This window comes from Asterias amurensis, chromosome 21 (assembly GCF_032118995.1).
Source record: "Asterias amurensis chromosome 21, ASM3211899v1".
In the NCBI taxonomy this organism is placed as follows: Eukaryota; Metazoa; Echinodermata; class Asteroidea; order Forcipulatida; family Asteriidae; genus Asterias; species Asterias amurensis.
The window spans coordinates 15,049,123-15,070,735 of record NC_092668.1 but is presented as its reverse complement, the minus strand read 5'-3'; the positions used below and the strand labels follow the sequence as shown (position 1 = coordinate 15,070,735).

The 21,613-nt window shown below is 36.3% G+C and overlaps 1 protein-coding gene across 3 annotated transcripts; it reads right to left on the bottom strand.

Annotated features, from left to right (window-relative positions):
* Positions 1-426: 426 nt before the first annotated feature.
* Positions 427-21,345, bottom strand: LOC139953210 (gelsolin-like protein 2). 3 transcript variants are annotated; one of them, XM_071952668.1, is made up of 10 exons: positions 21,212-21,345; positions 9,174-9,477; positions 8,898-8,963; positions 7,505-7,632; positions 6,838-6,946; positions 6,284-6,394; positions 5,606-5,769; positions 4,956-5,037; positions 4,451-4,546; positions 427-3,996 (listed from the first exon to the last, which is right to left on the bottom strand). In XM_071952668.1, exons 2-10 carry the CDS (start codon positions 9,414-9,416, stop codon positions 3,901-3,903), a joined length of 1,095 nt encoding a protein of 364 aa, XP_071808769.1. In that variant the 5' UTR covers positions 9,417-9,477; positions 21,212-21,345; the 3' UTR covers positions 427-3,900. The 3 variants fall into 3 exon arrangements, with proteins under 3 accessions (XP_071808769.1, XP_071808770.1, XP_071808771.1); XM_071952669.1 differs by having other exon boundaries at positions 21,201-21,312; XM_071952670.1 differs by lacking the exon at positions 21,212-21,345 and adding an exon at positions 12,947-13,092.
* Between the last annotated feature and the right edge of the window lie 268 nt (positions 21,346-21,613).

The window sequence follows — 21,613 nt, the reverse complement described above, 5'->3', positions numbered from 1 at the left end:
GAAAACCGTGCAATTTCGAGGCATGTTTGTGTGGATCATTGTATTCTACTTTTACAACATCTTTCTACCCATATGCATTTTATAAAAAAACGGTTACAAACGCTTTTCAAAGACCAACTCGACCGATCCAAGGCAACGTGTTCCTTTAAGGTCCGGTTGCGGGGGTTAGGCTTGGGGAAGTCGAGGGGAATTATTATGGAAAACAAACATCATTTCTTTGGATAAAGAGTTTCTGCACAATGCTCGCTTTTGCTACAGATTCTATATGCAGGAACTTTATTGTACAACCCACGGAGCAATCTAACCCATTATTGACAAAATGATTCAGATAACATGTGCCGCCTTATAGGTTTTATGATGTCTGCCAAATAATTATCAAAACACTAAAAAGGGGTTGATAAAAAAGTTAGTCTTGGCAACAGAGCCTTGTGTGTTTCTTGGCAACCTATATGCCTTTATTTATCACAGAATTTGGCTTCGTTTATAACAAGCTACATTATGTGCACATGATCATGGCTCAATTGGTTCTAAATTAAAGTGATGTCTAAAAAGACTAAACTTTCGTCATAGTCGTGATTTACCTTGCATATGAAAGTGAACCCAAAGAAACACAGCTTTTAAAACTATGAATAGGAAATTATTTTGAGTTACATGTCTGGTGGTTGATTATTATGTAATCGAGATTGAAAAACAAATACAGTACAAATTTGATTAAACAGAACACTTATGATACAAGAATAATAATTATGTATACATGTATATATATATATATATGACTATCCAGTTATATGATTGTGTAAAGATCCTATTTATTAAAAAATATGGCAATAGGAAATTAAAGTTTGCCTTCTCAGCAGTAAGAACTAATAAAAGAATCTTTCAGGCTTTAGACTAAACTGTAGGCTTACATGGCTATAGGCATGTTATGGCACGGATGGGTCTCAAGAATTCATATTCTACAAAGAAACATCTTAATGAAAGTAGGGGAGTCCTTGAGGCACAAGACAAAACCAAGTCGCAGAAAACTAGAGTAATGGAAGACAACAATAACATGATCAGATGTTTTTTTCAAATTTGCTCTAAAAGAAATCTTAGGTTTCTTTGCAAAATGTGTTAATTTGAGTGTGTTTGGTTTTGTTCTAAACTTGAACCAATTTGAACTAATGACTGAAAGTAAAGATTTCCATCTACTACAATCCTTAGGATCAACGCAAATACAAACTAAAAGCCAAGTGAAGAAAAGAAAAAACACAACTTTCACAACAATTGTGGTCGTACAAGATATATTTGGGATTGTCATTCATCATAATAAACAATGTTGTCATGTTATGAGCACTATATACAATGTATAATGCTAACCTATTGAGAAATTTATATTTGAAAATAAATGGAATGCTGAGTTTGAGTTGTAATTGATTAACAGCTTGATAAAAATGATAAAGGAATGTAATGAAGTGCTAATATTATTATTGAGCCTCCAAACAACTAGATAAAGACTGACTAAGATTTTGATTAGTTAAAGGAAAGGGAATTGTCTTAAAAAGAGAACATGTTAGCAGCAATAATTTGGCTAAGTCCTCAGTTGTGTGTATATGCAATAAAACACTACACATTATGTAACTACATTGTATATCAAGGTGGTGGTTGTTCATAAGCACAAAGCAACCAGAGTCAACATTCAACCAGAGTCAACATTCAAATATTAAAGAGATACCAAGCAGAAATACAACTTCTTGACAAGTTATGAATGTTATTAAAGAGATACCAAGCAGAAATACAACTTCTTGACAAGTTATGAATGTTATTAAAGAGATACCAAGCAGAAATACAATTTCTTGACAAGTTTTGAATGTTGTTTAAGAGATACCAAGCAGAAATACAACTTCTCGACAAGTTTGGAATGTTGTTAAAGAGATACCAAGCAGAAATACAACTTCTTGACAAGTTATGAATGTTATTAAAGAGATACCAAGCAGAAATACAACTTCTTGACAAGTTTTGAATGTTACAACCAATAATACAGGGTTATCAATCATAAGTCACAGATCTGACAAGCGTGACGTTTTTAAATCATAAACAATTTACCATTGTATTTAGTACATAGTTTATAAAGTTTGACCACAAACCAGTAAAGTGCCCTTTTATTTAAGACAATAGTCTCCACCAACGACTTATGTGACTTTTGATTTTCCACTAACGAGTCTTAACCCTCTAAGGTTTTATTTTGCTGGGACTTTCCAAAATATTCAATTTAAATCTCTCTTTCTATCAGCTCATCAAGTTTCAAGGTGGATGAGCATGCCATAAATACCGCCCTCTATTGAAAAAGTTGTAACAAATTTAATGAACAACTTTTTAAAGATACTTTACTTCAGTTAACTACAAACTACTACTTGTTAAAACGTCTACAGTATATGTTGGCTATTTGTATTGTAAAATATGTGGAAAAGGTAATCAGAAAGCAAGAAACAATACTCTTTCAAAAACATCACATAAACATCAAAATAAAATCTCATAAAATATTTTTCGATAGGAAATTAGAATAAAAGAAAGACAATTTTGAAACAAATCTTTTACAGAACTAGATAGAGCTTGATTTCTAAAATAAAATGATTTCAAACACAAAACTACAACTACTTTATATAATTATGATGATTGATAAAGCCAAACAGTGGAAATAATATATTCTTTGCACTTAAGCAATTGAGTATATTTTTTGCAAGCAGAAGTTTTATTTCATATTTACATTATAACCCTTACCATATTCCTTTTGGGAATCAACAAATCAAATTATTTAAAAAAGTCTTTTAAAGTATAATGATGGGAATTTATCTCTCATTAAGAAATATTACATTTGTTCTAGAAAATGTTTTTAATAACAATTGTTTGCACCTTCTTTGCACCTTCAAATAAAAATAAGTCCTGAAACAACTTTTTATAACAAGTTATGGATTATGTGTACAATAATAATAAATGTTACCTCATTACAAAACTGCGATTGTCGGTCTTACTTAATGCAGTTTATAACAATTTATAACAATTGTGCAAGTTCTAAGAACACATGATTGTTGATTTGCATATCAATTAATAGTAAAACATTCATTCCAGTATATTTAAACATTTTGAATTATAGATGAAAATACATGGTTTGTAGCGCAAAGATCAGGTGTAGACAAAGTAGGAAAAGTTCATTGCCAGCTTTTAATGGATATCAAGACATTATCAGTTATAAAAAATATATGACAAGATAAACACCAGGCACTTCATCATAGAGCTGGTAAGCAGAAAACAGTTTATCAAGTTTATTTGCTTACCAAAAACTGTGTAAGTAACCTGTTATAAACTCTTCATAAATCCAATTGCATTTTAGCTGGTGACTTGCTTTTTTTGCTTAGCAGCTAAGCCAAATGACTCCATAAAGCTATTAAGCAAAAATTATTTATTACATCAAATTTAAGATGGTTATCGATTCCAACTAGTATACATTGCATGGTAATTTGGCTCGCTGCTTAGCCGTTTGATGAAACTGGGCCCAATATCATGACTCTGCTCACCATAAGCAAAGAATCAGCACTTATTGAAGCAGGGAATTCCGCACTTACATGTATGTCAAGCGTATTTCGAAGGTTAGCAGGGAGTTTCTGTTTGTGCACAAGCATACTAGGCATTCTTCGCTTACACAGCTAGCGCAGAAATTTGGTGCTTGCACAGTAAGCGTAGAATGGTGATCGTTAGCCTAGAATGGTGATCATAAGCACAGAATTCAACGGTAAGCAGAGCCATGAAATGGGACTATAGTTTGTAGAGAGATAATGAGAAGTCAGAGCCCTTTTGGATATAATATCACATCATCATTAGTCCTTGATTCGTACTCAGTAATTTCTCTTTACCTGACTGCATTTATGCTGTGGTTGCAGACATAAAAGACTTTGATTCTTGTCCTTGCTTAAAAACAGTGACTGGTAGTAAAGGATGACATGTGCTCTTTAGATAGTTCTGTCAAACAAACAAAAAAGGCAACATTATAACATTAAATACACATATCATTAAACAGTTGCCAAGTACATCAATCAGCCTTTGTGAAAGACCATTCAAGGTTTAAATTGTGCCTTCAATTAATTCAGTCTATTCTTTACATTGTTCTTTCTCATAGATCTATATATATGTACATTCTTTCTCAGAGATCTGTATATATGTACATTCTTTCTCATAGATCTGTATATGTACACACATTCAAGGGGGTCTCCATTCAACAAGCTCACTTTTAGGAGACCTCCACTTCATCTACTAAGGTGTTTTCTCATGTAATGTTATATTTTGTCATTTTAAATGATTGAGTGGAAAAAATTGAACTATGAACTTTAAAGATAAATAAAACCCAGAAAACCACAACAAAAACTTGATCGATAGCAATCCTCTGTTTCCTACATTATTCGTCTAAGATACTTACGTGTGCATATGTCATAGCATTCTGTTTCTCTTGCTGACTTGCTCCCTTGCCAACCCAGACAAAGCAATCTTTTGTTGTATCAAGGATGAAGACATCCTAATATAAAAACAAAAAAACAAAACAAAAACATGTAAACTGTCAAACTTAATGTATAATAATTGGGATAGGCAGGCATATTGCCTGTAACTAACTATTGGCATAAACAAAATAAAATATCTGATTAATGTTGGCATTTATATTGTGCTTTTAATCAAGAATGCTCCAAAATGTAGTCATCATTAATTGAAAGAGTTCTTCTTAAAATACTCAAAGAATTTCTAAGAGAAACGTCAAAACCTGGATACACCAGCAATCATAGAGTACTTAATTTAAAAAAAAACTAGATTTCACAGAAATTGTGCGCCTGCACAGTAAGCGAGGAATGATGATCACAAGTGCGTAATTCTGCGGTAAGCAGAACCATGATATTTAGCTTAGATGGAAGTAGAAGATCTTGTTGACATACCTCAGGGGAAAGATTGCTCCGACTCAGTGTTCCTTCATTCTGAACTGTGGAAAACTCAAGCTGTCCTGAGTTATCTGACAACCTGACAAGAAAAATATATTAAAAGTCAATCAACTTGTGGCTTCTTTGCAAACTTGAAGAGAATATCTAATGAGTTCAGAGATTGTTCAAAGTTTGTGAAATAATGGCCAGTAGAGGTTTCACCACACTACATGTAACTCTAACAAACATGATGGCAAGAGGAAGTCCAACAGAATACCAGATATGATGTAATCATTTGCTAATATTAATAGTCAGCCAAACAGACACAGTTTGGATTTATTTGTGCCATTTTGTTACAGATCAAGAAAACAGGTTTGGTCAAAGTCCTGGAAAACCCAAGTATTCTCACTTTGAAGATGTTACTGGGACTGGGGATGGATGATAGATACGTCACTGTGGTCTAAGGGTTAGACTGCAGGACTTTCAATTACAAGGTTGTGAGTTTGAATCAGCCAAGCTAACCGACGATTTCACAAAGACTAGAGTAAGTGATGTAAGTATTCATAACATAGACGTTAAACCAAGTTTGGCATTTATATCCCATTGTGGGAGCTCCCTTGAAGGGAAGATCATCTAAACAACCAATCAAACAAATAAACATGGCTTACTTGAACATAGAAGGAACTGATGTAGTGTCTGGTTCATCATCAGCACTACTCTCACATGAAGCTGTTTGTGGAATATCTTCAAAGCATCGATGTCCCATACTCTCTACAGTCTCAGATGTAGCCTTCCCTCGTGTGTTCTTAATCTCCTGAATCCGGGAAATTCCCTGCAAGCCACCAAAGAACAATAACATTTGTTAAAATGAATGGAGCTCAGACCACCAACCCAAAGAAATCAGCAGCTGATGTCACCAAACGCTAGGATTAATCCAATCGGGTGTTAGGTGAGTAACTCATCCTAACTTAAGATGGGTTCAATGCGTCCGAATGTCTGTGAACATGTAGCTTGGCTCATCCTAAGTCCTAAGATTAATACTTAGTTAGGATGAGTTTTGTGAAATTGCTTGCAGCACCGAGCCATACAGTTCCTTGCAAACTCTTTACAATAAATGCAAATGTTGCTCAGACAAAGTAACACACAAGTTAAGAATGAATGCATCAATACAGATAACAAAAATATAATAATAATTTTCACAAATGCAGATGGTGCCTAAGATAACTCAAAAGTCTCATCCATGAGCCACATACTCTCAGGCAGATGTCACTCCGTGCAACAGTCTACACATTACTAAGACAATACATTTTGATCAAATTAAGGTCCATTCCTAGCAGACAACTTACCTTGTACTTCTCCATAGCATTGCAAGTACTTCCACAAAACAGGTAGAGTTTATTTCCCTTGTCAATAATGTACACATCATCATCAGTGACATTGGCCATACAGAATGGAACCTAAATTAATCAACAAGAGGAAAAGGTTACATTTATAACAAACAAGTAAACATTTGAGGTCGCCCTAAGCTGCGCTGAAAAGACAATATGACAAGGAGGAGAAGTAGAAGTGTAGGAGAGCTGAGAAGAGTAGGGACTGAAAGAGAACAGGCGATGGCGGTGACTCCAGGATTCCATCACAATTACAATTGCAAGGCTTTGCCGAATGATGAATGATGAAGTAAATGTTTCGGAGCATGACTATCAATAAACAAACTTCTTCAAACTTCTTCATTAAAATACCTTCTTCAAAGAAATGACTGATTACAATACTTGTTGTTGTTGTATATTATTTTCTTTGCAACAAAAGGCACCTATTGTGGTAAACTTCCAGTGTAAGATGGAACAAATTCTCTGAGAATCAAAGTTTGTTGTGAAGACCAACTTGAGTTTCTTAGACTCACCTCAGTGACTTGGACTTTCTTAGATGAGCCTGAAACTTTAAGGAGTCTTGGTTTGTACTGTTCTGGTTCCACATGGTTGAAGCCTGTGTCTACTCCACCATCCATTAAGCTGTTAAGAAAACACAGTATTATAATAATTATTTATTGTCCTCTTCATCACTCAGTCCATTACAGACAATTATTGTAATACAGTACAAAGGGCCAAAAATGCTCCTTTCTCTGCTTAAATAAGAGACCATTCTGTGTATACCAATAGTCCATAAAAACATTGTGTGTATTTTAAGTCTCACCAATAATCTCATTTAGCAAGAGGCAAATTGATTGACTTAGTTAAACATGTGGTTTTTTTATTTCAACTTTGACACAAAGTTTTTGTGAAAGCCCCCCTGTAATTTCCTGCGGACAAGACATGGCTTATCTGACTTTCAAAGGTTAAAATAAATTACTACACTTTAAATGTTAATCCTTGAACCTTGTTTCAATGATTGTGGGATACCGCACCTTTAACGCTGAGCGCCTTACAGGCAGGAAATTACAATCACAAGAGGCTACATGTATGTAACCAAAAACAAACATCTCATCAATGAGGACAATGGGGAGTCAGACCCATGCTATCATCTTAAAAGTCTACCATTTGGACAAAAATTTACCGTTTGGACAAACTTACGTGAGGCTCTTGAAGTAAGATTTAAAAAGTGAAGATTCGTTGCGTGCAACTTCACGATGTTGGACTGGTCTATCATCAAGAAGGGTGTCCAACTCTACTGTCTTGTAAGCAGCGGTACCATACTCATCCTAACAGGGTGGATGGAAATAAAACAATGTCAAAAGGGTAAAAACTGGACTGGTCTATCATCAAGAAGGGTGTCCAACTCTACTGTATTGTAAGCAGCGGTACCATACTCATCCTAACAGGGTGGATGGAAATAAAACAATGTCAAAAGGGTAAAACTGGACTGGTCTATCATCTAGAAGGGTGTCCAACTCTACTGTCTTGTAAGCAGCGGTACCATACTCATCCTAACAGGGTGGATGGAAATAAAACAATGTCAAAAGGGTAAAACTGGACTGGTCTATCATCTAGAAGGGTGTCCAACTCTACTGTCTTGTAAGCAGCGGTACCATACTCATACTAATAGGGTGGATGGAAATAAAACAATGTCAAAAGGGTAAAACTGGACTGGTCTATCATCAAGAAGGGTGTCCAACTCTACTGTATTGTAAGCAGCGGTACCATACTCATCCTAACAGGGTGGATGGAAATAAAACAATGTCAAAAGGGTAAAACTGGACTGGTCTATCATCTAGAAGGGTGTCCAACTCTACTGTCTTGTAAGCAGCGGTACCATACTCATCCTAACAGGGTGGATGGAAATAAAACAATGTCAAAAGGGTAAAACTGGACTGGTCTATCATCTAGAAGGGTGTCCAACTCTACTGTCTTGTAAGCAGCGGTACCATACTCATCCTAACAGGGTGGATGGAAATACAATAATGTTAAAAGGGTAAAGTAACACCCAGCAACAGAGTTTAGAAGTCTCCTCAAGATGATCAGAGCATAGTGGTTGAAACGTTGAGTCTGTAAACCACCAGTTCTTTTCAGAACCAACACTACTCAAAAGAGATATTCACATGGTGTTACCGCAAACCTCTCTTAGTTATAAATACTTCCACCATGCAACCATGTAGTTTCAAATCCTACTTAAAGGGGTAAAGGGAAAAGTGGGGGCCAAAGAAGTCATAAGGTATCGTGCTTATATCATACCAGATTAAAATTGGTTTGATTGAATGAATTGGGTTTGAGTCTGTTGTAGGGTCATGGTGAGTGATAATTGGTTTACATGACAATGTGAGCTACTATTTCCTATCTGAATCAAGTCATTGACTGCCAACATAGGGCTGGATAGCTAAGTTAATAGAGCACCTGGTACATTAATCCGGAGGTAGTTGGTTCAATTCCTGCTCCAGTCAATTTTTCTTTCTTCAACTCCAAACTTATACATGCCTGAGATGACTCTGAACCAATCCAGAAATGTACATCATACTTCAGAATATCTTACCTGAGATGACTCTGAACCAATCCAAAAATGTACATCATACTTCAGAATATCTTCTCCTGGATCTTTCTGTAAAGAAATTTCAAATAAAACATGTTTAAGAGAGGGTGCAAGTTTTGGTACTTGTTAGATATCACATAAAATCCAGTTAGGTTTATGTTGGTGATGGCATCAGCTTCTGGAAGGACAAAGAAGGACCCCATTATGATCTTGGATTTATTTCTTACATACAGTAACCATACATTGCTTTGGATTAAAAGGTTTTAAGCAAAGACTTACATAGGTATTGAGCAGAATGTAAGAGTCTCCATTGAAGAAGTTTCCATATTCCTCCTTAGGCCAATGCTCGACCTTGAACTTATTGATGCGCCAGATCTGCATTCCAACCTTTTCTCCAGCTCCTTCCCAGGCAGGCTCGGATTCAGCTGATTCTTTCTTGACTTGCTTCTCAGTATCGGACCCAAACATAGCAAGATTGGAATCCTTCCAGTCGTACTTCTTGGCTTTGATCATTCCAGACATGGTGGTTATTTGTCAGGTAGAAAACTTCAATTCAGCAAAACTTCAAATCAAAGAATCAAATCTGAAATCAAGTAAAATACCTAATTAAATGTCATAATGCGTACCTACAGCAAAAACAATTTTCCTGTCAAATTTAACCTAAAAAAGACCCCAAAACCCAAACAATTGCACGGGCAACACTAAATTCCTAGAGTATACAAACGAGAAGTTCAAACCTTTCTAACCTTTCAATTCAACATGTACAATATTGGTTTTTTTTTTAATTCCAATGTGTGGACACAAGAAATCTGTGTTTGTTCTTACTACCTTACATGAATGAATGAATGAATTATATTCCATGCAGATCCCCTGTCCAAAATATGAATGAAAAGGAAACACACATTTCAACCACAACTAGTGCTTTAAAGTGTAAGATCTATTTGAATTATACACAGTACCAGCAGTATTCAACACAATTGTTCATTCTCCTTCAATCGTGCCAAGGTTAACAACCAGATAAACAAGAGAAGTTTAAATTAAAGACCTTTAATATGTGTTGACCATCTGAAGGAGACCCCAGCTGGTCTAAAGAGAGACAATTACAGAACTGAAATGAAATCTGCCCTTATTTAATGATTACAATCACATGATGTGACTATTGACGCTGATATGGTGCAAAGATGACACCTGTTCAGAAGAGGTGTGGCTCTATCAGGGTAGTCACTCCGTCACATCATTGGGATTTAACAAATCATCTTACACATAATGAACCCCAAACTGGATGTAAGTACAGGGCCCAATTCATAGAGCTGCTTAAGCACATAAAGTAGCTAAGCACAACACTATTATGCTTACCAGAATAAGGTCACTTGCCAAATATACAATGTGCCAACACAGTTAAATCAGAAACGGTATCCTACTGTAGCATACATGTTCAGTGTTCATTATAGTAAAACTCTCCTCTGATTCAAACTCTACATTATCATAAAACAAATAGTCTTATTGAAGAGGAAATGTTGTCAAATAAATACAAAAAACAGTCCAAGTTTGGTTGTTGGAAAGTGTAGCAAAAGGAAGGAAATTGGACCCGTTCCCGGGTGCCAATCTAGAATTGTAGCAGGAAGACATTTGTTATTTGACAATGTAAGTAGGTCATCAGGGTGTAACAGTGCTCATGATAATGTGCGGGTAGGAAATGCCCATATTTATGAGTAAATTGTTGTTTTAGTATGCTGCAATGTACTGTGTATGCTGTTGTAATATAGCAATCAAGCATGCAGTGCAGTGCATCTTTGATTAATATTGTTAATACGAATGCAATATTTATAATGAGCTGACAGACGACAGATGATTCTAAAATATGAGCTTTCGTAGCAACAACTACTTCATTAGATTCTACAAAAGCTCGAATGCAGTTTTAAATGTAATTAGTCAGTCTTTAAGGGATATTACTATCTTCCTTGTTTTATCTTTCAGACCGACACAGAACATTCTAGTATTTTTAGTGTTTTTAGTATTACTACAAGAGAACAAATTTAGAGTGTTTCTGTGAAACAATCCAAGCAGTCAAATTACTAACTTTTTGAAGTGATAATGGAACCATGAAGGGAAAACAACACTAGTCAGAAAAGCACCACAATGACAAGTGAATTAGGGCTGACCTTTGCCACATTTCTAAAATTGACTAAAAATAGCCGTTAGACCGCCTCCTTGACAACGAAGCATAGACAGAGTATATGTTTGTCGTTTGTCTGTGGTGACTCAAGGCGACTCAAGGCGTACTGTAGCATCCCCATCCTGAGAGGATTGAGTCATCCATAAAGAGGCGTGTGATGTTACCTTAGCAACAACAACACACTATAGGCATTTACAAATTAGTCTTCTACAATGTACTAGGCATGTTATTTACTCTGGATGGATGAGATGTGGCAGTAACAGATTCCTTACTACATGTACAGTTCCTTACTAACGGCAATATTTTAAATTGCATGTAAAAAACACACATTTCACCTGCATTCATAAAACATAAAAATAAACTTGTTAACATAACTTTGACAAGTACATGTAGACTTTGAGTACTCTGGCAGGCACAATACTGCACAGGTCATATGGGAAAGTTGACAGTTTGTGTCATAATTTCCACATAAATCCAAGACTTAGCACAAGTTGATAAGAATTAGACAGTGCAATCTCCATAAAATATAAGATGTTTTATTTCTTCCACTAAGCTGTGTACAAATCATACCTGCAGGAAGTCTAGGCTCTGTGGCTATTTTGTAATCGTGTGATGTCACAGGTCACATCGTCTATACATGTACTTGTCAGAATTTGTTTTTAAATGACAATGTAATTTTTTAGTTTGATGTACATAGGCCTATGCTTGCTCTGTTTTAAAACTTTTAAGTAAACAGAAAAAGCTGTAAAACCTGACACTTTAAGACAAATTGAGCACTTCCATCTTAAATTGTTGGTGTGTATTTCCCAGATATGTGCTATAATCACCACCAAGAAAAATAGGCCACTGCACCCAACAACTGCCATGTTGCACTGTGCTTTTGCTGTGGTGCACTCTACAAGGTTCCAATACATATTTACATTTTCTTCATAGAAGTGCCCCTCTGCTAGATGATGGAAATTGCCGTGCCCCTTCAAGAGTGAAGGTCAAGGCCTGTCCTTGTAGGAATACTGCCAATCAAAATAGTCTTTGTTTCCATTTATAAAAACCCAAACTCCCTCCTACATAATCTGTGGGTTCAGGTCACTAAGATGCCGACACGTTCGGTAGTGAAAAGAACCACTAACCATAAAACGCCCACTCCTAAGGAAATGCTTTTGGAAAACACCCAAGCTAATTCATGCCCAAAAATGGCTTGTTGAGTACTTGTCAACACCAGTGTTTTGTTTACATCCTGTTCGAGTGTGTGGATGTCCACAAAAACAAAACAACAAATCTGTAAACACTTTGTTTATATTCAACAACTTTGAGCTTTAAAATAAGCAACAAGATGACTAAATCTTTCTGTATGAGTGTGTTCAAAATTGGTTAAAGTGGTGATGCATGGTTTATTCAAACTTTAAAAGATAGAATTGCAAAATTATGTTGAATGGAAGTGAAGTTCTGACATCCAGAACTGATACAATTGATATCTATGTAATTACCCTGATCAAGCTGCCTTGAGTTTAACATAGACCTAAACACTGAAAAGGCTTTATTAGTACATAATGTGTAACATAGGATTATAAATGTAGTAAGTAGAAGGTACTCATCAAAATTACATTAAAACAATAGTCTCACAACCAAGTGCTCACAACCAAACCAAATGTTTTGCCAGTCCACAAAATACACATTATACATGGAAAACCGGGTGTCTTCATTTGGCAAACCTTTATGAAGTTAATCAATTCCAGAAATATTAACTATGAGCAGTGAGTAATCTATTTGTTTACATGCACAGACTAAGTGAAATAATTCTACTATAACTTGCCTGTTTTCATTAAATACAGGGAAGTAGATTAGAAACTAAAGTATAACTAAATCCTGCCAAGCTTACCACTATGTGTGTAGTTCCTCCTCTCAACCAGTACTGGATGACTATCTCTAAAGTAATACAGCAAACACCACAATGCTCACAATCACTACAAAAGTCAATTCCAAAAAAGGATGGGCTGCCGGCGGCCGGTGCCCACTCATCAGCCGGTAACCTCAGCCTTCACCCCTTCAGGGTTGATTTAACCTAACTTTGCCTGGTTGCCATAGAGACAGGAAATTCAAGGCAGTGTCTACATAGAGTCTTATTTCCTCATCCTGCTACTATGTGTCACTCTCTAGGCCAAAGGTTAAAGGAGTACATCCATAAGGACTAAACTCACTAAACTAACTCTAATTCAAAGGTTACTAAGTGTCAATTACTAGGCTCAAAATCCTTCAAGTAAACTTCTAGCGCTTGAAAGCGTTTCAGTCTTTAAAAACTCACACTCTAACATAAGCATATTTCTAGAAATAACACAAACTTTTCAGCTAAAAAATGTTTGCCAATTTGTCTAATAATGTAACCGATTCTAGCCATCTATTTTAAAGGAAGTTTCAGACTGTAGAGAATGGTACAAAGGTTTACTTAAAATATGCTAATATCAATATTGCATTAAATCCATATCAGTTTGTTTAACAATCATGTGGACAAGCTGTGTAAAGAAGTAACATACATACTTTAGGGCTTAGTGTTTATTACATTATGAATAGCGGTCACACAGGAAATAACTACATGTAGGCCCACCTGTTTTATACACAGCTTATATGGAGAAAAAGCAATACATTGTTAGTGTTCTTTACATGGTACAAATTTATGCTCCAATAATAGTACACAACTCTACATCACTAATAAACAAGAAAATATTTGGTTTATTTGTGTCAATGAATGAAAGACTAATTTAAGATTCTAATCTCTTTAGACAGTCTTTATCAACGTGGTCGGTGTTTCCTCCCACTCAGCCACAAAAATACTTCATACACAAATACTACAGGGCAGGATTTATACACGCACACCATTCTAGCAAACACGCCTACTCCTACTTACCTTGTACAGGGTGTAGTGAGTGAAAGTATTATACCCATTTTGTTTGGGGTACAAACCCATTTATTGAATAGGTAGAATGTCAAGGTATGCCAAGGCCTTGTTAGGTCAAATTAAATTATTCATATTGAGTCACCTTACTATGGTGGTTCTGCTTCACTTCAAAACACTTTAGAAAGAGAAGAACAGTTAAATGTAGGCCTACATGGACTATGAGTATTGTGCTATGAGTAAATGTATTATGCCAACCACAAAAATGACTGCGATAAAAGTGCTTGATCTTGATAACTTTCTTAAACTCACTTTATTGTGCCTTTCCTCCAGGGGTAAAGGTCTCGGTGATACAATGTGTTTTTGTCCATGTGTATGTTTACACTCAACATCTCTTTGTGATCATACAACATATCAAATAGTGGTGTACATTTTACAAAACTACATGGAACAGTCGATGGGTACATTTTTTGCAGAATAACAAAACCTTTCCTTTTCTTTTCTTTTGTTTTAATTGTTTTCTCTCTACATTTTGAATGGTCATGAAGAATGATCTTGAATATTTTTAACGTTGAAGAGTTCTTTGTAACAACTGTTTGCAAAACAAAGCTTGATAACTGAGATATAATTAACTGTTATTTGTCGAACATTATGAAAACCCTACTCTTTAGATTCAATGATGTTCACTCTACTAAGACCCTAATGACAGGACATTGTCAAGGACAAGCTCCAGGGTTCCAGGACGTTATATGACCTTCTAAATCCCAAAACGGAAATCAGCTTAAATCCAGGAAAACTAGCCAAACCTCAAAGTCTATGCGATATCTTGTTATTGTATAAACTTGTTGTTGGTAAGCTGCAGACATTTATAACTAATCAATCTAATCATACACATAAGAAGTTCCATTTCAACTGCTGTGTCTCATGCATAATGCCAGACATCAGCCACGCAGGTTGTCATGCTGTACACATGTTACTCTTCTTACATTGTTATCTTTCATACTTCAAAACCCTTGGAAGGAAATTGGCTGTTAGTTGCAGACATTGCAAAGGTTGGTTACTCAAGCACACAGTACTGACATTATAGACATATCCAGTTTACATTTTAGTTTCCATCATAAGCCTCTAGTCTGTCTATATGTACAATATGGATATGAAATCTTATATGTTCACTAGGGTGGCATTTCACTTTCAGGTTGAGCCGCTACTACTACTATCAAGGAAATGTAAACCTGTATAATCACTTAAAAACAGGTAGGCGGAAGGAAAGCAGATTCAGGAAATTTAAACTTTAAAGGGAGGACACAAATTATTCCTCAAACCGGTCTTTGTTCGAAAAAAAAACCTGCTGGAAATACGGACAGCTTTGTTGACACGACTGAAAAACAACTTAATAACCTTTGGCAAAGAGAATAATGTTCTTTGATGGCCGAGTATTCGTCACAATAGCCATTAATTATGAATTTCAATTATGTTCATTATTAGCTTCTGAAATGGTTTCTGATTCTGACATAATTACCAATTAATTTGGGATTGAAAGATACAAAAATAATATGGAGACTGCTAACCCCTAGACATGCTAGATAATTAGCTCAAGTTGTTTGAGCACTGGTAAATAATATAGAGGTTGTTGGTTCAAATCTCGCTAAAGTCATTTTTTAACCCTTGATATTTAACCAATTACACAGAGTGTGTTTGACTGAATATGCTGGCTGCTCTGTTTACAACAAACACTTCCAAAACCCCCCTACACTTGAACTGTTCAAGTACAAAACATAAAACATCCACCTGGCAATATCAATCTATCCTGCAACATCAAATTTAAACTCGACATCAATTTAGCAAGGGGCCCTTGCTTAAATTTAGCATGGTGACGACATTGCACCTCAAGTAAAAGGATAATAATGTTTGTCAATAAAGGACGGCAACTTAGCATGGTGACGACATTGCACCTCAAGTAAAAGGATAATAATGTTTGTCAATAAAGGACAGCAAATTTAACATGATTTCACAAGGGACCATGTTAAACCTTGGACAGTCTATGCTTAAATAAAGCATGGGACCCCTGCTAAATTGCTGTCATATGAAAAGGGTTTTACGTCCTCATTTTAGGTTTAGAGAAAAATAGACAAATCTCAGCTGTTCCCGACCGACAGAGTTTTGCCTCATGGACCCTACACATCATGAATGACTAGTCCTTGTTGATTTCTATCCGATCTTAATGAAAAACGCCCAACTTACAAGCCCTTGTCTCCTAGCAACAGTGTATGCATTCAAAGATTAGTAACGACCTAATTTGAAAGCTGATATTAGTGAAAAACAGATGCTGTCTGAATTCTAGATGTGAATCTCGTGAGACTCAAGTGGTGACGTTATCACATCTTGAATATTACTTGTCTTTAAATTGGCTGAAAGCTGGTGAATACATAATCAGTACATGTATGCCTAAATGAGCAAACGCATTTGATAAGGCTACGTAATTCAAAACACATGTAACATTACCCAGTGTACATGGTGTAAGGTTCAGCTTATTAATTTATCTCATTCACATACATTCAGTAGATAGAGTGAATGTCAATTATCAGTCATACAAATGCCAGTAAATGTATCAGGGTTAAGATACAAAGAACACATGTTGTTGAGAATTTATGCAAAAGTACAGAGCATTATGCGCATACTTTACTAACACACTGCCAAATAAACATACCAGTATGAAATACTAGTTATCATTTATGTACATCCATGATTGTAAAGCTAACAAAGTGCTGGTACATGCAGTAAGCTAACTGATACTCGTCTTAAGTGTTCTATACTTTTATTTTATATTTGGCTGAGTGTTATAAGACAAACAATCATTAACACCTGCAACTTGTAAGTTTAACACCCTAGGTCAATAAATGACAACCTGACACATTAATCACTCGGAACAGAACCATCTCTGTAGGTTATCTACGCTAACTGCAGGGTTTACTTTGAACTGAATAGAACTATAATGTCAGTTGTATGCAGCATCGCTGTTTGTTGTATGGGCGTGAACATCATCCACTCTGCAAGCACCAAGCACAGACTCCAAAGTTCAAAGTAAAAATCAAGTCAATTGTCATTGTCATATCAGTCAATGTAACTAAATGAAATCTATAAAGCAACCATACGAAGGTTCAATCACTAGTACTGCTAACAAATATCATCCTCCACAATGAACTCACATGCATTATTCAATATTATTACCATCTATGGTACCATGATTGCTTTAATACAATGAACTAGGTACCAGATATTACTGGAGTTGATTTCAATACTAGTCATTCAACTGGGACAAGTCTACTTTTATTCACACAGTGCTTCTAGTACATTAATACTTTAAAAAACAGTAAGTTTTCAATTAATATACTACAAAGCTATCAGTTACATCAACTGGAATATTATTATCAAAACAAACTAAAACATAACTTGTCCCACTTTTGCACACGTACACACCCACCTACAGGACTATACCTTCACAATCACTGGTTAGTTCAAAAACCTCAGCAAGTTTTTTGTACTTCCTGTTTGCCAATTGTACATCCAAGGGACGTCTTCCGCCCGTTATTTTCCAATAAACTGTTTTCTGTTTTTCACCGCGACTACAGATTTACCCTGCTCATAATTCTGGGCAGGAAAAGTCGTCTCAGCTGTCAACCTCTACCGAGTAAAGCGTTTCATAAGGACAATCAGGTGTACACACCTTGCATGGGGTCATTCCTTCAGGCAGATATTGGGTTTTATATTACAATGTGTGATGGCATAGAATCATTCAAGAAGGTATTGGCCAATGCCCTAGTTGCTTCCAATTGGTCAATTATTATTTAAATACAATCTACAGTATTTATAAGAACATTTCAAAAACGATTTTATAGTTGTGTACTATACATAGATCAACTTCATTGACATGGATTAGCTTTCATGCAATGACTCAACTAACCTCGCCAGGAAGTCAGTGCAAGTTCTACATAAATGCCAGGCTTCTGTTCTTGTCAAAAATGAGTGTTCTCTTTCCTTTAGATCTAGAAGTTAAAAAGACTCCGGAACACAACATTTGTGAGTGCTTAATACGAGGCTAACTCCGTTTAGACCTTGTTTTCAAAACTTAATTACTTACTTACTTAATTCATTGGTATTGTTAAACATTCAAAAAGGTTCAAGTAATCTTGTTTTCTTCAAATATGTAGGTAAGGTACAATAAATATAATTTTCTTGTTGTACCATGGATAGCAGTACAGTATTTGCAACAGGAATTGTCTCTACTTATGTTTTCCGACAAAATTCAATATAATTAAGACAGAAATTGTTCCCGTCTGTGAGGTAACTCAGGCGTAAACTTCACTCTGAAACAAATATTAGAAATCGTCACGCATGCATGGCAAGAGTGAGACCTAGAAAAAACAAAATAGCAGATGATATTTTCATTACTTCGAGGTCAAGACAGCCACAGTTGGAACAATATGGAATGACGCATACGTTTCATATGATTTTATATGTAACTGATAGCATTCTACTCAAATTTTACAAATGGAGCATTCAATACATCCACATTGTTTTGACTCTGTATACTCCATGCAGGCTTTGAACTTTGATCTTTCAACGGCAATTTCTCTCTGATAAAGGGGCACTTTTATGAGGAAATTGTGAAATTGAAACATTGCAAAGGGCACCACACCACAGCAATTGCTGTGGGTGCGGTGAGTCAATTCGAGGCCTGTAAATGTTACAGAACATTTACATTTTGCAATTTCCGTCTAAAGGGGGACAATCTAGCATTCCAAACTATAACAACTTTACCAAAATAGCCACCCTCAATTGTGATACACGTTACCTTACGATGTATATGAAATACAAGCTTTGAGAGCTACATGCATACTGTTTAGAAAAAGGATGGGCTCCACTGGTTTTACTCAAAATGAAATCCTTCAGATGCTTACTACGCTGTACGTGATACAAATAATAAAAACATCAGCCCCTTCAGTCCATGGGCTTTCATGCGTTACTTTAATCTTGCAGCCCCACACATGCCAAAATGCCCAAACCTGGCATAAATCAAAATTGAAGGTTACATTTTTGTGTGATGGTTTTGAATGGGAGTCAAGAAATTATTCGTTGTGGAGACGGAAGTGTTATAATTTTGATGTGGGTGGTATAGATGTTGTTATCTGCCATGAGTCAGACTTCTTATCAGATTATGAATATGTTCAAATTAAGCAGAGGGAAAACCACGAAGCAAAACCCCCAAAATTGCATACTAAGTAGGGCAAATGTAAACCTGAAGGTTTGCGTTTGATAAGGGAACCTTTTAGTTACCATATTCCTTATTACTTACTTTGTTGAAACTTCCATCAATTTGGGTACACATACCCTGCACATCCACACTTATTTCTGCAGACTGGGTGAATTACACATAAATAACTTTGCACCAACACTAATCCGTGCCTACTGGGTACACATCCCCCTTGGTACACATTCCCTGCACATCAACACAAAGGGGTGCAGGGAAGAAAGTCCAAACTTTTCCATGCAGTACCACCAAAGAGACTTCAGGGGGCCTTGGACCAGTCAGTGACCATACTTAGGAAAGTTACTTGCCCCGGACCAGTCAGTGACCAACCTACCCCAGACCAGTCAGTGACCAACCTGCCCCAGACAGTGACCAACCTGCCCCAGACCAGTCAGTGACCATTAGGAAGATAACCTGCCCCAGACCAGGCAGTGACTAACCTGCCCCAGGCCAGTCAGTGACCAACCTGCCCCAGACCAGTCAGTGACCAATCTGCCCTAGACCAGTCAGTGACCATTAGGAAGATAACCTGCCCCAGACCAGGCAGTAACCAACCTGCCCCAGACCAGTTAGTGACCAACCTGCCCCAGACCAGTCAGTGACCATACTGTTGACACTGAATATTTACACAGAAATACGAGTGGGCTTGCCTGAATATGATGTTACAAAGGTTGCGCTAATAACGATGGGTGTGATCGCAAAGTACACAATACAGTAGATAGTAATGGATGACCTTTGTACTTCAAATAATGTGAGTTTGTTGCAGCATGGATGAAGGTACGTACATGTACAGTTGCAGTTGGTGAATAATTTACATTCAGATCACAATAAGGTGACAAAGTCACACGGAAAGAGCTTCAGTCTGTCCACAAATTAGTGCATTGTCATGCATCAAATATTATTTTGCAAATAAATAATACTTCATATGTAAACAGGTGCAATCAATTTTAATGTAAAGATGTACAAATTAAATGTACATTATATGTTAGATAGACTTGTGCAACACATAAAGTTGAACTACATATGTAAGAACATTGCCAACAAACACCAACTTGGAGGCAAAATCTGTAGATTAGGCCTCAGCTTTATGTTTAAATCAAGCATTGAATCCCAAAATGGCAGAGAGGATGCATGTCATTCAAAGTTTCAACATGGAGGAGCGTTATTTTGAAACTTGAATTACAATATTTTAAGTGATTAGCACAGTACTGACAGTATGCACTTATATAGTACTTTTGGTAGCATGCATCAATGTAGAATTAATTTGAACTTTTTTATTTATCAATTTTTATTAATAAACATAATAGGCATTGGGAAAACTGTCAGTATTGACTGCCACTTTTTCTCCAATTTCATTATAAAAGCTAAATTTAAAACAAAATTACAAAACAAAAGAATCATTTACGATTTGACTTTTTGGGGATACAAATTCCTATTTCATAACTGTAACAGACATAATGAATGAAAGTGGCAGTCAAATACAGAAGAAGTGTTATACCACTATTTTGATTTTGAACACCCACCAAATCAAATTAAGCTACTCATTCCTGATCCTGGCACCACTTTTGTTAAATACAATTCATTTTCAATTACCATGTCACAGCGAATGAAAAAGTGGTGGCAGGATACATACATTTCCCCAGCACAAGGTTGGCTAAAGTGGCAGCCCAAAGTTCGCGTCCAGCTCTTGAGTTGAGTCTTTTGGACCGATGTTTGGACCAATCGATTACCAAGGCCCCGGGGGGCAATGCGTCGAGTACACGGCGGCCACCAGCGGCGACCACACACAGGTGGTTTCACGTACCGCATACCTGTGAATATAAAATGCCTACCCAATCTGTCCCAAAATATCCCTCAAAAATCTACAATATGACGTTATTAACACATTGACACCTACACTACTTAAATGAGAGTCATCGAATGATGTAGACTTACAGGAAAATTACCTTTAATACTCTGTAAAGTTGGATAAAATCCGGAGGAAATTGGAGATTTGAAGAAGTCCAGCGTTTCGACTCCACAAGGCAATCAGAAGAGGATGGCTACGGTGTGTAGTCAATTGCGTATCGTACGACTGTAGAGGGCAGTGTAGCGAAAAGCTGCAAGCCACTTGCCGTGTCATAGAAAAATGTATCGCATCAGAGAGGCAAGGGCGAAAAGGAGGGGGCGTTGTATTTGCTTAATGGGGGGGGGCGTGTTTTAAAGATGCTAGTTATTCTGAATGGAATTTGTTAGTCATCGATTATAACAAAGTATGGCAAAACAAGTAAAGTAAAATACAAAAGCATAACACACTATGAATTGTGTGCTTACGCTGGTTCTCGCTTACCTGTTCAACAAACGTTGGA